Genomic DNA, 12,447 nt, shown 5'->3' on the forward strand with positions numbered 1-12,447 from the left:
TGTTTCTGGCACCAGTGCTCAGCGGCAACTCAAGTTCCTGTTCTGCTCTTCTCAGCCAGCTAGAACTTTGACTTGAAGTTCACACCTGCTTTTCTTTCAGTGGGCCTCACCCTATCACAATTGCTTTCACTTAAACCTATCTCTCTCAAAAGTACTAGTTCTCATTCGGTGCTAATTTAGAATCACCAAAAATCAAATTAATTGGGAATCAGAAATGCACACCCCCAACTTAAATGGATAAACAGCATGTTAGAATTTCTCCCACAGTATCCCCTTCTTCCTTTCCTACACCTCCTAGAAGTTTAAATATCACATATCAGGACAACTTGATGTATTAATAGGGAATAACGTTATATTACAATGGGGAAGAGAGGGACTCCCAAGAAGTCACAAGATTAGTATGTAGGGGGCTCCTCTCTCTCTCTTTTTTTTTGTTTGCAAACTACTTAAAGTCTACTGAGAATACACAAGGGACAAAATATATCATAACTAGCTAAGCTTCCCTGGTGGCTAGGATGGTAAAGAATCTGCCCACCTAGCAGGAGACCTGGGTTTATTCCCTAGGTCAGGAAGATCCCCTGGAGAAAGAAATGGCAATCCACCCCAGTATTATTGCCTGGAGAATGCCACGGACAGAGGGAGCCTGGCGGGGTTGCAATGTCAGAAACTACTGAGTAACTAACACTTTCACTTTCACAAGCTAAGCTTATGCATTAGAACATAAAGAATATATAGTCTTTTTGCCCTGGTGTAACTTAAATTTTAACACCATCGTTCAGATGTTTCCACACTTTACATGACCTTAAGAAGTATAAAAAAAAAAGATAATTAAATCAATTTTAATTTATATTACTTCTAAAATATAAACCAGGCAAATAAAATATTTCCAAGAATAAGCATGGAGAAAACAAATTGAGAAGCACTGGAGTAATCTATTCTGAAGGATCTTTGACCTCCAAAGGATAAAATTGACTAGAAAAATTCTGCAGAATTCAGAAGATATGGGATCATGATCATTCTGTAATGAAACATTTTTGATAGTTCTCATCCTGAGTTACATCTTAACCTCACAGGTAAAATACAAAACTGTGAAGAATCAGTTTGGCTTTTGAGGTCAACACATCAGGTTATAGAGTCAGAAATTAAGGAGTGTCTCCTCCAGCACAGCGGGTGAGAAAGACCTGAAACGGGGGCCAGCGCCTAATGAAAAGACAGACACATATATTTTGGCAAATGGGGAGTCAGGGGGCCCTCCCGCTGTCCATGGCAGGAAGACAAAATGGCTCCTTTCAGCCCACACTTTCGTTGGCAGAAGACGCATGAGATCATTAGGGAATAGTTATACTGGAGAGTTTGATTAGCACACCATAAAGAGGGAGTAAAGTTAAGGCTCTGCTGTTGATCAGGAACATCTTGTTTTGTTTCCATGGGGATGGAGGCAGGTGTAGGCAGCAAAGCGGATCAGAGAGCAAGTCCACCCAAGAATGTCCCTTCAGCGTGCTTACTAGGACAATCACAAGGGAGCAGTTTGCCGCACCCTCCAGTCATGGGGTAGCTTCTGGTCTCTGCTCCGCCAGGCTGCAACAAAGGAGCTCATATTTTTGAAGCACAGAGAATAGTTTGTGGTCTCTGCATTGATGTGATCTCAGATACTCTCAAAGAAAAACATCTTCACGGTTCAACAGGAAACAATGATAACCATTCCCAATCCTCAATCTAATCCCATCTAGTCCAGCTCTCTAAGGGGATTTTTTATTGTTAAATTTTGGTGTGTTTTCTTTTTTATTCATTTTTTTTTTTTTTTTTTGTTAACACATGTCTTCAGTATATATTTACTAGCAATACTAAGTGCCAACTAAATGCTCATACTTGGGTCTCATTTAAGAAAGAGACAGAAATAACACTCTTCAGTCAACCCACTCCCAATACTCAAGTACATTCAGATAAAAGCTACTAAAGAGAAACGTGTTTCTATATGATGCATCCAATAAAATGATAATGGACTCGCTTCCGGGCTCAGTCAGAGAGTAGTTCTGATGGAGGAGCAGCTTGAACTGGAACTTACACCATCACTAGATTTCTTAGTAAAGAATGGGGTAAGGGAATTCTGGAACTGATTAACTAAGGATGATTGCAGTTTGGGCTGTATCTGGGTGAAAACATTATAAATTTATATTAGAGAAACTAATGTGGCCTTAATCTTAAAGGACAATATATATTATTTACAGAGACATTAACTCTCAAATTCATACTTTTCAAATTGTTAGACAAATATACACAGATACTATTTAGGAAGATAGATGGATACATACATACATGCAAGAATGATAGATGTAAATTGAACCAAAGTTGGAGATAAAAAATTTGATAGATATTTAAAGAATCCTTTCTGGCTCCTTGAAGAATCTGTGTATGTGGGACAAAAGTTAATCTTCTCTGAAGCAGCGTTGCCCCTCTGTGGCCATACAGAGATATTACTCTGAATTACTTTATCCAGCTTCTTAAAATGGGGAAAAGACAAGTTTCTTCAGTAAGTGGTGTTGACCATACTGAACACCTACAAGGATAAGACCAAAACTAGAATATTTTCTCACAACATATATAAATATAAACTCAAAATGGATTAAAGACTGAAATGTAAGACCTGAAACCCTAAAACTCATAAAAGAAAATATAGACAGTATGTTCATTGATGTTCCTCTTTGCAATATTTTTTTCTGTCTCAAAGGCAATGGCAACAAAAGCAAAAGTAAATAAAGGGACCTAATCAAACTAAAATCTAATGCACAGCAAAGAAACCACCAGCAAAAATAAAAGGCAAACTACTGAATGGGAGTAGATATTTTTAATAAGGGGTTAGTATCCAAAATACATAAAGACATCATATACCTCAATATCAAAAACACAGTCTGATTAGAAAAATGGGCCTAGGACCTGAGTAGCCATTTTTTCAAAGAGTTAGCCAACAGGTACATGAACAGATACCCAAAGTCTCTTAATATTCAGAAAAAGAGCAAATCTATGTCAAAATGAGGTGTAACCTCACATCTATCAGTATGGCTATCATCAAAAGAAAAAAAAATAACAAGTGTGGCGAGGATGCAAAGAGAGGAAACCCTAGTGCACTGCTGCTGGTTTGGAAACTGCTGCAACTACTATGGAAAACATTATGGAGATTCCTCTCAAAACACTGAAAATATAACTTCCATATAATCCAGCAATTCCACTCCTGGGTATTTATCCAAAGAAAAAAAAACTCTTCAAAATAGTATCTGCACCCAAATGTTTATAGTAGCATTATTTACAATAACCAAGATCCAGAACCAAGCTAAGTGTTCATTCAGAGATGAATGGATAGAGAAAATACCGATCTTCTATCTACCTATTACCGATCTTCCATCTACCTATCTATCTATACACACACACACACACACACACACACACACACTACAATGGAACATTAATCAAATATAAAAAAAGAATGTAATCGTGCCAAATGGAACAACATGGATAGATACAGAGTGTATTATACTTAGCGAAATAAGTCAGATAAAGAAACATAAATACTGTGTTTTTACTTATATATGATATATAAAAGCAAAGCAAAACAAAGGAACACATAGAACAAAAACAGAATCACAGCAACAAACAGCAGACTGCCAGGTATTTCCCCATAAAAGGTGATTTTATTTGAGATCACCAAAGGACTGCAGTCCGGATCAGCAACCATGAGGAGCCACATGCAAGTCCCCACTGGACAAGGAAAGGAAATGCTTTTATAGAGAAGACAAGGAAATTAGGAGGGTTACAGTAAACAGAGTGCCCTTGACTTTCCATTGACCGTGTCCTGACCAGGGAAGAAGAGGCTTCTTTCATCTTCCCTTTGCCCTCTGTGATGTCCACAGGTCAGGAGAGCTCCCCCTCTTCTGCCAGCTCTATTTAATTGAGAGTTCTGTGCATTAAATTTTTATACCTTATAGGACAGAGTCAGAAAGATATTTGATTCCAGGAGATGAGGGAGCCATGGTGGTGGAAGTAAGATGTTGGAGTGAATCAAGAAGGGGCCTTGAGCCATGGAATCCAAGTGGCTTCCAAGCTACAAAATGAAAGGAAACAGATTCTTCCTCAGAGAATCTGGAAGGAATCAACCCTGCCAAGACCTTGATGTAGACAGCAAAATGGATTTTAGATTTTTTGCCCCCAGAACTATAAGAAATATTTCATCAGTGATCAAGTTCATATCAAACATTGAGCAAATATTTTCTGTTCACTTTGCTGCACTCATAGGATGGGATACCAGTGCATGCAGTTGCCTGTTGGGACACATCGTGGTGAGACAGACCTGAACATGAGGCACCCAACCAAGCCGGATAATATATTTACTGGAGAAATTTCTCTCTTCTTTTAGTTGCTTTCCATGTTTACTGTTTTGGAGTCTGGCTTACTGTGGGAAATATTTCTTTTAATTCTGGCATCTTATCAGATATTCTTTTAGTTATAATTAGAGATTATAGTGCAGAAAGAGATACAGATTGAGAAGGGAAAAACCAAATCCCAAATCTGCAGGCCTAAACAGTGTTTGTGGTTATAACTATACCAATGTAGGTAAGAAATACTAAGTACTGCAAATGCCTTATGGTGACCTCATGGAGGCCTCATGGTGTGACTGTGGCTGGAGGAGGGGCTGAGCCCCATGAAGGGTTTGTGTATGGGCTCCCTGCTTATTTTGCAACTTCTCATTAGTTACCTATTTTACACAAACTACATTTTAACTGTTAACTATTGTTATTTTTTCCCTGTGCTTTGTCTCTAGTAGGTTATTTTAAAAGAAAAATAAGGGTTTTTAAAACATATGCAAGGCAAGTCTTTGCTTTTTCTCAGACTGTATGAATAATAATGGTTCTGTGTATATGGATTTTGAGGTAAAAAGAATGGAAAATAAGGACCTGTTTATTTTCACTGAGGTAAAATTGAAGTGATCTGTAGGCACGGGGATCAGATGGACAGTTCAAGATTATTGCCAATGGTTACTAAAGGAACTGTGAGAAATAGTGTATAAAAATAAAGCTGATTAAGAATTAATAATTATTATTGTGCACACAGTGGGTATTAGAGAAGTTAAATAGAAGAGAGAAAAGAGGAGAGGTGCAACCTGAGTTGGTTTCTTGGAACGTTGCCAAAGCAATGTGTTTAACCTAGAATGCCTGTTATAGGCCCCTGCTAGATAAAGAAAGCTTTTTTTTTACCTTCATACCCTATTGTCTAGACATACAAGAAGAGATGAGGAAGTTCACTACAGGTAGGTATAGTTGCACCTCCACTGCAGGGGGCTTCTTAGAGCCAGTGATGTGGCTGTCAGGCAGGTCACTAACTGACCTCCAGTTCTTCCTGCAACATCAGTGCCGATTCAGTGAGACCAGAACAGACCTGCCTATAATGAGACAGTGTCTCTATTCAGATTTCAATCAGAACTCTGTTCTATAGACACAGGAGCATGGAATATAATGTTACTGATTCCCTATGAAGAGCATTCCCAACATGAGAAGGGTAGTGGAAAACATGGCTATGCAGGAAGGAAGTTGAGATCCATTTTGTGGAAGATCTCCCCTCAGGAGCAGGAAGGAATATGCCAGAAGGTGCTGAGTCTTTTTTACAGGGAAATCTGAGATTCAAAGGATCCCAAAGTAAGCAAGTTCTAGTGACTATCAGGAAGAAATGCATCCTTGACAATTACTGCTGCTTGTGCTGAGCTTATTCAAATGTACACCTCAGTGAGCTGTGAGATACAGAAGCTCATAGGAGTGAAATGGAGCTTTTATTAAAGGTGACATTTAAAGTTTCTGCAACACCACCTGGAGATCAACAACTGGAACAAATCCTTTCTTGGGTATTTCCTGCTCTGTTTCCTCCCTGGTCTTACCAGGGTTGAATTTCTTCCCATTGTAATCTGATAAGAGTGTTTTCAGGGTTTCCCATATTAAATTTTTGTTGTTGTTTTTGTTGTTGCTCAGTTGCTAAGTTGTGTCCAACTCTTTGAGACCTCATGGCTGCAGCATGCCAGGCTTCCCTGTCCTTCACTATCTCCCAGAATATGCTCAAACTCATGTCTCCCGGTAGCTCAATTGGTAAAGAATCTGCCTGCAATGCAGGAGACCCCATATGGATTCCTGGGTTGGGAAGATCCACTGGAGAACGGATAGGTTACCCACTCCAGGATTCTTGGGCTTCCCTGGTGGCTCAGCTGGTAAAGAATCCACCTGCAATGTGGGAGACCTGGCTTCAATCCCTGGGTGGGGAAGATACCCTGGAGAAGGGAAAGGCTACTCACTTCAGTATTCTTGCCTGAAGAATTCCATGGACTGTATAGTCCATGGGTTTGCAAAGATTTGGACATAGCTGAGTGACTTTCACTCAAATGTTCATTGAGTCGATGATGCCATCCAACTATATCATCCTCTGTTGCCATCTTCTCCTGCCCTTGATTTTTCCCGGTTCAAGATCTTGATTTTTCCCAGATCTGAGGTCATCTGCAGAAATAAGAACAATAATACTAATGAAAATTTGTTTTTCAATTTGATATAATATACTTATGTATTACATTAACCAATTTTAACTCCCTTCTCCAATTTGCCTAAAAGTAGTAACATAAGACATGCTAATATAAGTCAATGTTATATGTTATTATATCTCAGTAGTGAAGATACAGGATTCAATGGGAGGGTATGTCTTAAGTAGAAAAGAAAATAACATCTCCCACAAAGGGATAAATGAACTTGCTATAATCTTTGCAAGATATGTTTAGAATATTTTGGGTTGAATGAGGAATTACTGCATCATATTAGCAAGAAGTGTGGTGCTAGAGAAGACTCTTGAGAGTCCCTTGGATTGCAAAGAGATCAAACCAGTCAATCCTAAAGGAAATCAACCCTGACTATTCATTGGAAGGACAAATACTGAAGCTGAAACTTCAATACTTTGGCCACTTGGTGAGAAAAGCCAACTCATTGGCTCAAAAGACCCTGATGCTGGGAAAGATTGAAGTCAAAAGAAGAAGACAGCAGCAGAGGTTGAGGTGGTTGGATGGTATCACCAACTCAGTCGGCATGAATTTGAGCAAACTCCAAAAGATAGTGGGAGACAGAGGATCCTGCAGTCCATGGGATCACAAACAGTCAGACACGACTTAGTGACTGAACAGCTACAACAACATTAGCAAGAAGCATAGTTTTGCTATGGTCTTTATTCAAAAGCTGTTAAAGAGTTAACTGGATGCCAAGTTAACAAAGACGATACTGTAGCAGCTTTGTACTATCTTAACTAACTGGAAATATCTTTCTATCTATCTGATAAAGCACATCTTTATCAGAATGTGCTTCCCGTATTTTTCTGGGTTAGGGTTGGCCACCAAAGAAATTTGCGTGACATTTGGAAGGTCGTTGTGATGAAGCAGCCACAGTTTTTATGTTTTGGTGGTTGGTGCAGGGCTCCAGGGACTATGGTTACTCACTCATGTTGCTGCTGATCTAATAGCTGATCTTATCATTGATTCACAACCCTTCCACTTCCTCCCAAACCTCCTCCTCATCTTCTCTTTGTCTTGGACCAAGTAGGTATGTTAGCATGATGCCAAATGACACTCACTTCTATGTTCACTCACTACTGTGAAACTGAAGGAAGTGAGACATAGACAAGTTTTAGTGTGTATATGTGGGTTCCATTACCCTCCTGGTTCTAGTATGTCCTTATGAGTCACAGTTTGTCCATGCTTTGCTCTATATCCAACTTTGTTCTACAAATACTACTCTAGCTGATTAACAATGAATTCAGTCTCAGCACCAGATACAAAGATAGCAGCTTTGTATACACTCTTCCACCAGATCTAGCAATTGCCTGAGTTCTAATCTTTGCAACCAATTTTTTAGTTGACACCACTGGTAATCTGCTTCTCTGATTGTATCTTAAGTGACACAAGTGTGAGAAGAAAGGACTAAGGAAATAATTTTCATGATTCTAGATAACTAGACCCAGGTTTGGGATGTGAGTGTAGTTTAGTGAAACTGTCACTTTACATTATTATAGAAAAAGTTTATAACTTTAGACAAGGTTACACATGCTCTGCATGATTGACTTAAAGTCAAGAATTCAAGAGGAGAATATTAGTAGAAAGTCACTCAGGACACCTGCTTCCAAATTACATAGAAGAAGCTTTTATTTAGAATCAAATCTTTTGATCCAGATCACAGATTAAGGAACCACAGAACTACTATTTCTTGTCTGGGGTCTGCAGCTTTACATTTCAACCTGGGTCCCACAGCAGGGAGGCTCTCTCTTATTAAGCTCTGGGGTTTTTGTTCAGCTTTTCCTATTACTTCAAGCACTGTGCGTTCCCAGAGAGCACAGAAGTATTTTCCAGAATGCTCCAGCTTTAAGGATGAAATGGTGAGGCTGATGAACTTATGTGCTTTCTGAAAGTTTACAGAGTAGTGGCCGTCCCTTTCATTCCCATCTTCTGAATACTGATGAATGAGGTAAGTCATCTCTCCATTGGGAAGCTGCTTGTACCAAAATATCCAGTAGGTGTACACATTCCAGCTTGTTTCATACCGACAGTTCAAGATGACTACGTTCCGCACTTGACTGGTTATGTCTGGCTGATACTGAGTAACTTTCTGGGCCACACTAGATCCTGTGGGGGGGAAAAAAAAAAAGAAAAGAAAATAGAGCTGAAATAGTGAACAAAATAATATAGAAATTCAACTAATTTTGGACCCAAATATTTACAAACCATACTGCAATCATACGATGCTTGCTTTTCCCCAATCCTCCTTTCCTCCCCAAGTCCCTGTGAAGCTCCTTGTGCCTGTGTGCAGTCCTTTCACCCTGAACGTTCGCACCCATGTTTAAAAGCATCCCTACCAAAGAAGCTGAAGGCCAGGAACACCCAGAACAGACTGGAGAGAGGCATGAGGCATGGATTCCCCTGCTCAAATGTGCTCAGTTCTGCCTCAAGCTAAGATTTCAGTGTCTTTGAGTGCCTGGCAGCACATATACATGGTAACTGGTTCCTGTGTGACTCCTCCCAAACAGGAAGTGGGGTGTCATGTTCATCGACCACGTGGTCTGTGTGCAGATAAAGACTGGCTCACCACACACCTTTACTTTGTCTACTTTTCTTTCCCTGGTTATTAAGTTTGGCAGATCCTGAAAAGGGGCATGAATAAAGCAATTAATATTAAAGGTTTGAACTGAAGGAAACTGAAGATTAAACAAGTTGACATGCATTATTTATTTATTTATTTATTTTAAATGAAGGCTAATTACTTTATAATATTGTAGTGGTTTTTGCCATACACTGACATGAATCAGTCATAGAGGTACATGTGTTCCCCATCCAGAATTCCCCTTCCACCTCCCTCCCCATCCCATCCCCCAGTGTCATCCCAGTGCACCAGCCATGAGCACCCTGTCTCATGCATCAAACCTGGACTGGCAATCTCTTTCACATATGATAATATACATGTTTCAATACTATTCTCTCAAATCATCACCCTTGCCTTCTCCCACACAGTCCAAAAGATTGTTCTATACATCTGTGTTTCTTTTTCTGTCCTGCATATAGGGTCATCATTATCATTTTTCTAAATTCCATAAATATGTGTTAGTATACTGTATTGGTGTTTTTCTTTCTGACTTACTTCACTCTGTATAATAGGCTCCAGTTTCATCCACCTCATTAGAACTGATTCAAATGCATTCTTTTTAATGGCTAAGTAATATTCCATTGTGTATACGTACCACAGCTTTCTTATCTATTCATCTGCTGATGGACATCTAAGTTGCTACCATGTCCTGGTTACTGTAAACAGTGCTGCGATGAACATTGGGGTATGTGTGTCTCTTTCAATTCTGGTTTCCTGGGTGTGTATGCACAGCAGTGGGATTGCTGGGTCATATGGCAGTTCTCTTTCCAGGTTTTTAAGGAATCTCCACACTGTTCTTCATAGTGACTGTATTAGTTTGCATTTCCATCAACAGTGTAAGAGGGGTCCCTTTTCTCCACACCCTCTCCAGCATTTATTGTTTGTAGGCTTTTGGATAGCAGCCATCTGACTGGCATGAGATGGTACCTCACTGTGGTTTTGATTTGCATATCTCTGATAATGAGTGATGTTAAGCATCTTTGCATGTGTTTGTTAGCCATATGTATATCTTCTTTGGAGAAATGTCTGTTTAGTTCTTTGGTGCATTTTTGATTGGGTCTTTTATTTTTCTGGAATTGAGCTGCAGGAGCTGCTTGTTTATTTTTGAGATTAGTTGTTTGTCAGTTGCTTCATTTGCTATTATTTTCTCCCCTTCTGAAGGCTGTCTTTTCACCTTGCTTATAGTTTCCTTCATTGTGCAGAAGCTTTTAATTTTAATTAGGTTCCATTTGTTTATTTTTGCCTTTATTTCCATTACTCTGGGAGGTGGGTCATAGAGGATCCTGCTGTGATTTATGTCAGAGAGTGTTTTGCCTATGTTCTCCTCTAGGAGTTCTATAGTTTCTGGTCTTACATTTAGGTCTTTAATCCATTCTGAGTCTATTTTGGTGTATGGTGTTAGAAAGTGTTCTAGTTTCTTTCTTTTACAAGTGATTGACCAGTTTTCCCAGCACCACTTGTTGAAGAGATTGTTTTTCTCCATTGTGTATTCTTGCCTCCTTTGTAAAAGATAAGGTGTCCATAGGTAGATTTATCTCTGGGCTTTCTATTTTGTTCCATTAATCTATATTTCTCTCTTTGTGCCAGTACCATACTGTCTTGATGACTCTAGCTTTGTTGTAGAGCCTGAAGTCAGGCAAGTTGATTCCTCCAGTTCCATTCTTCTTTCTCAAGATTTCTTTGGCTATTTGAGGTTTTTTGTATTTCCATACAAATTGTGAAATTATTTGTTCTAGTTCTCTGAAAACTACCATTAATAGCTTGATGGGGATTGCATTGAATCTATAGATTCCTTTGTGTAGTATACTCATTTTCACTATATTGATTCTTCTGATCCATGAACATGGTATATTTCTCCATCTATTTGAGTCATCTTTGATTTCTTTCATCAGTGGTTTATATTTTTCTATATATAGGTCTTTTGCTTCTTTGCTGCTGCTGCTGCGAAGTCGCTTCAGTCATGTCCAACTCTGTGCGACCCCATAGATGGCAGCCCACTAGGCTCCCCCGTCCCTGAGATTCTCCAGACAAGATCACTGGAGTGGGTTTCCATTTCCTTCTCCAATACATGAAAGTGAAAAGTGAAAGTGAACTCGCTCAGCCGTGTCTGACTCTTAGCAACCCCATGGACTGCAGCCTACCAGGCTCCTCCATGCATGGGATTTTCCAGGCAAGGGTACTGGAGTGGGGTGCCATTTCCTTCTCTCTTTGTTTCTTTAAGTAGATTTATTCCTAAGTATTTTATTCTTTTCGTTGCAATGGTGAATGGAATTTTTTCCTAAATTTCTCTTTCTATTTCCTCATTGTTAGTGTATAGGAATGCAAAAGATTTTTGTGTGTTAATTTTATATCCTGCAACTTTATTCATTGATTAGCTCTAGTAATTTTCTGGTGGGGTCTTTAGGGTTTTCCATGTAGAGGATCATGTCATCTGCAAACACTGAGAGTTTTACTTCCTTTTTTCCAATCTGGATTCCTTTTATTTCTTTTTCTTCTCTGATTGCTGCAGCTAAAATTTCCAAAACTATGTTGAATAGTGGTGGTGAGAGTGGGCACCCTTGTCTTGTTCCTGACTTTAGGAGAAATCCTTTCAATTTTTCACCATTGAAGATAATGTTTGTTGTGTGTTTGTCATATATGGGTTTTATTATATTGAGATATGTTCCCTCTATTCCTGCTTTCTGGAGGGTTTTTATCATAAATGGATGTTGAATTTTGTCAAAGGTTTTTTCTTCATCTATTGAGATAATCATATGGTTTTTATCTTTCAATTTGTTACTGTGGTGTATTGTATTGACTTGTGAATATTAAAGAATCCTTGCATCCCTGGGATAAAGCCCCCTTGGTCATGGTGTATGATCTTTTTAATATGTTGTTGGATTCTGTTCACTAGAATTTTGTTAAGGATTTTTGCATCTATGTTCATCAGTGATATAAGCCTGTGGTTTTCTTTTTTTGTGGCATCTTTGTCTGGTTTTGGTATTAGGGTGATGGTGGCCTTATAGAATGAGTTTAGAAGTTTACCTTCCCCTGCAAATATATGGAAGAGTTTGAGTAGGATAGATGTTAGCTATTCTCTAAATTTTTAGTAGAATTCAGCTGTGAAGCCAAAGTTGACAAACATTGATTCAGTAAAATAATTTTGTCATCCTCTTTAAGATACAATTTAGTATAGCCTAAGAAATATTCTTGTAATCTACTGATTTGTCATTCATTTAGCCTATACTTACTTTTCTCTATCCAGAAT

General features: G+C 38.8%; 1 gene segment (V, D, J or C); it reads right to left on the bottom strand.

Moving 5' to 3' along the window:
* Window positions 1–8,237: 8,237 nt before the first annotated feature.
* LOC128054670 (T cell receptor delta variable 1-like) lies at window positions 8,238–8,965 on the bottom strand. The segment is given in 2 exon segments: window positions 8,238–8,686; window positions 8,917–8,965. Coding segments are annotated over 2 exon segments (498 nt in total).
* Window positions 8,966–12,447: the final 3,482 nt, after the last annotated feature.

Source organism: Budorcas taxicolor, chromosome 10 (genome assembly GCF_023091745.1).
Source record: "Budorcas taxicolor isolate Tak-1 chromosome 10, Takin1.1, whole genome shotgun sequence".
NCBI lineage: Eukaryota > Metazoa > Chordata > Mammalia > Artiodactyla > Bovidae > Budorcas > Budorcas taxicolor.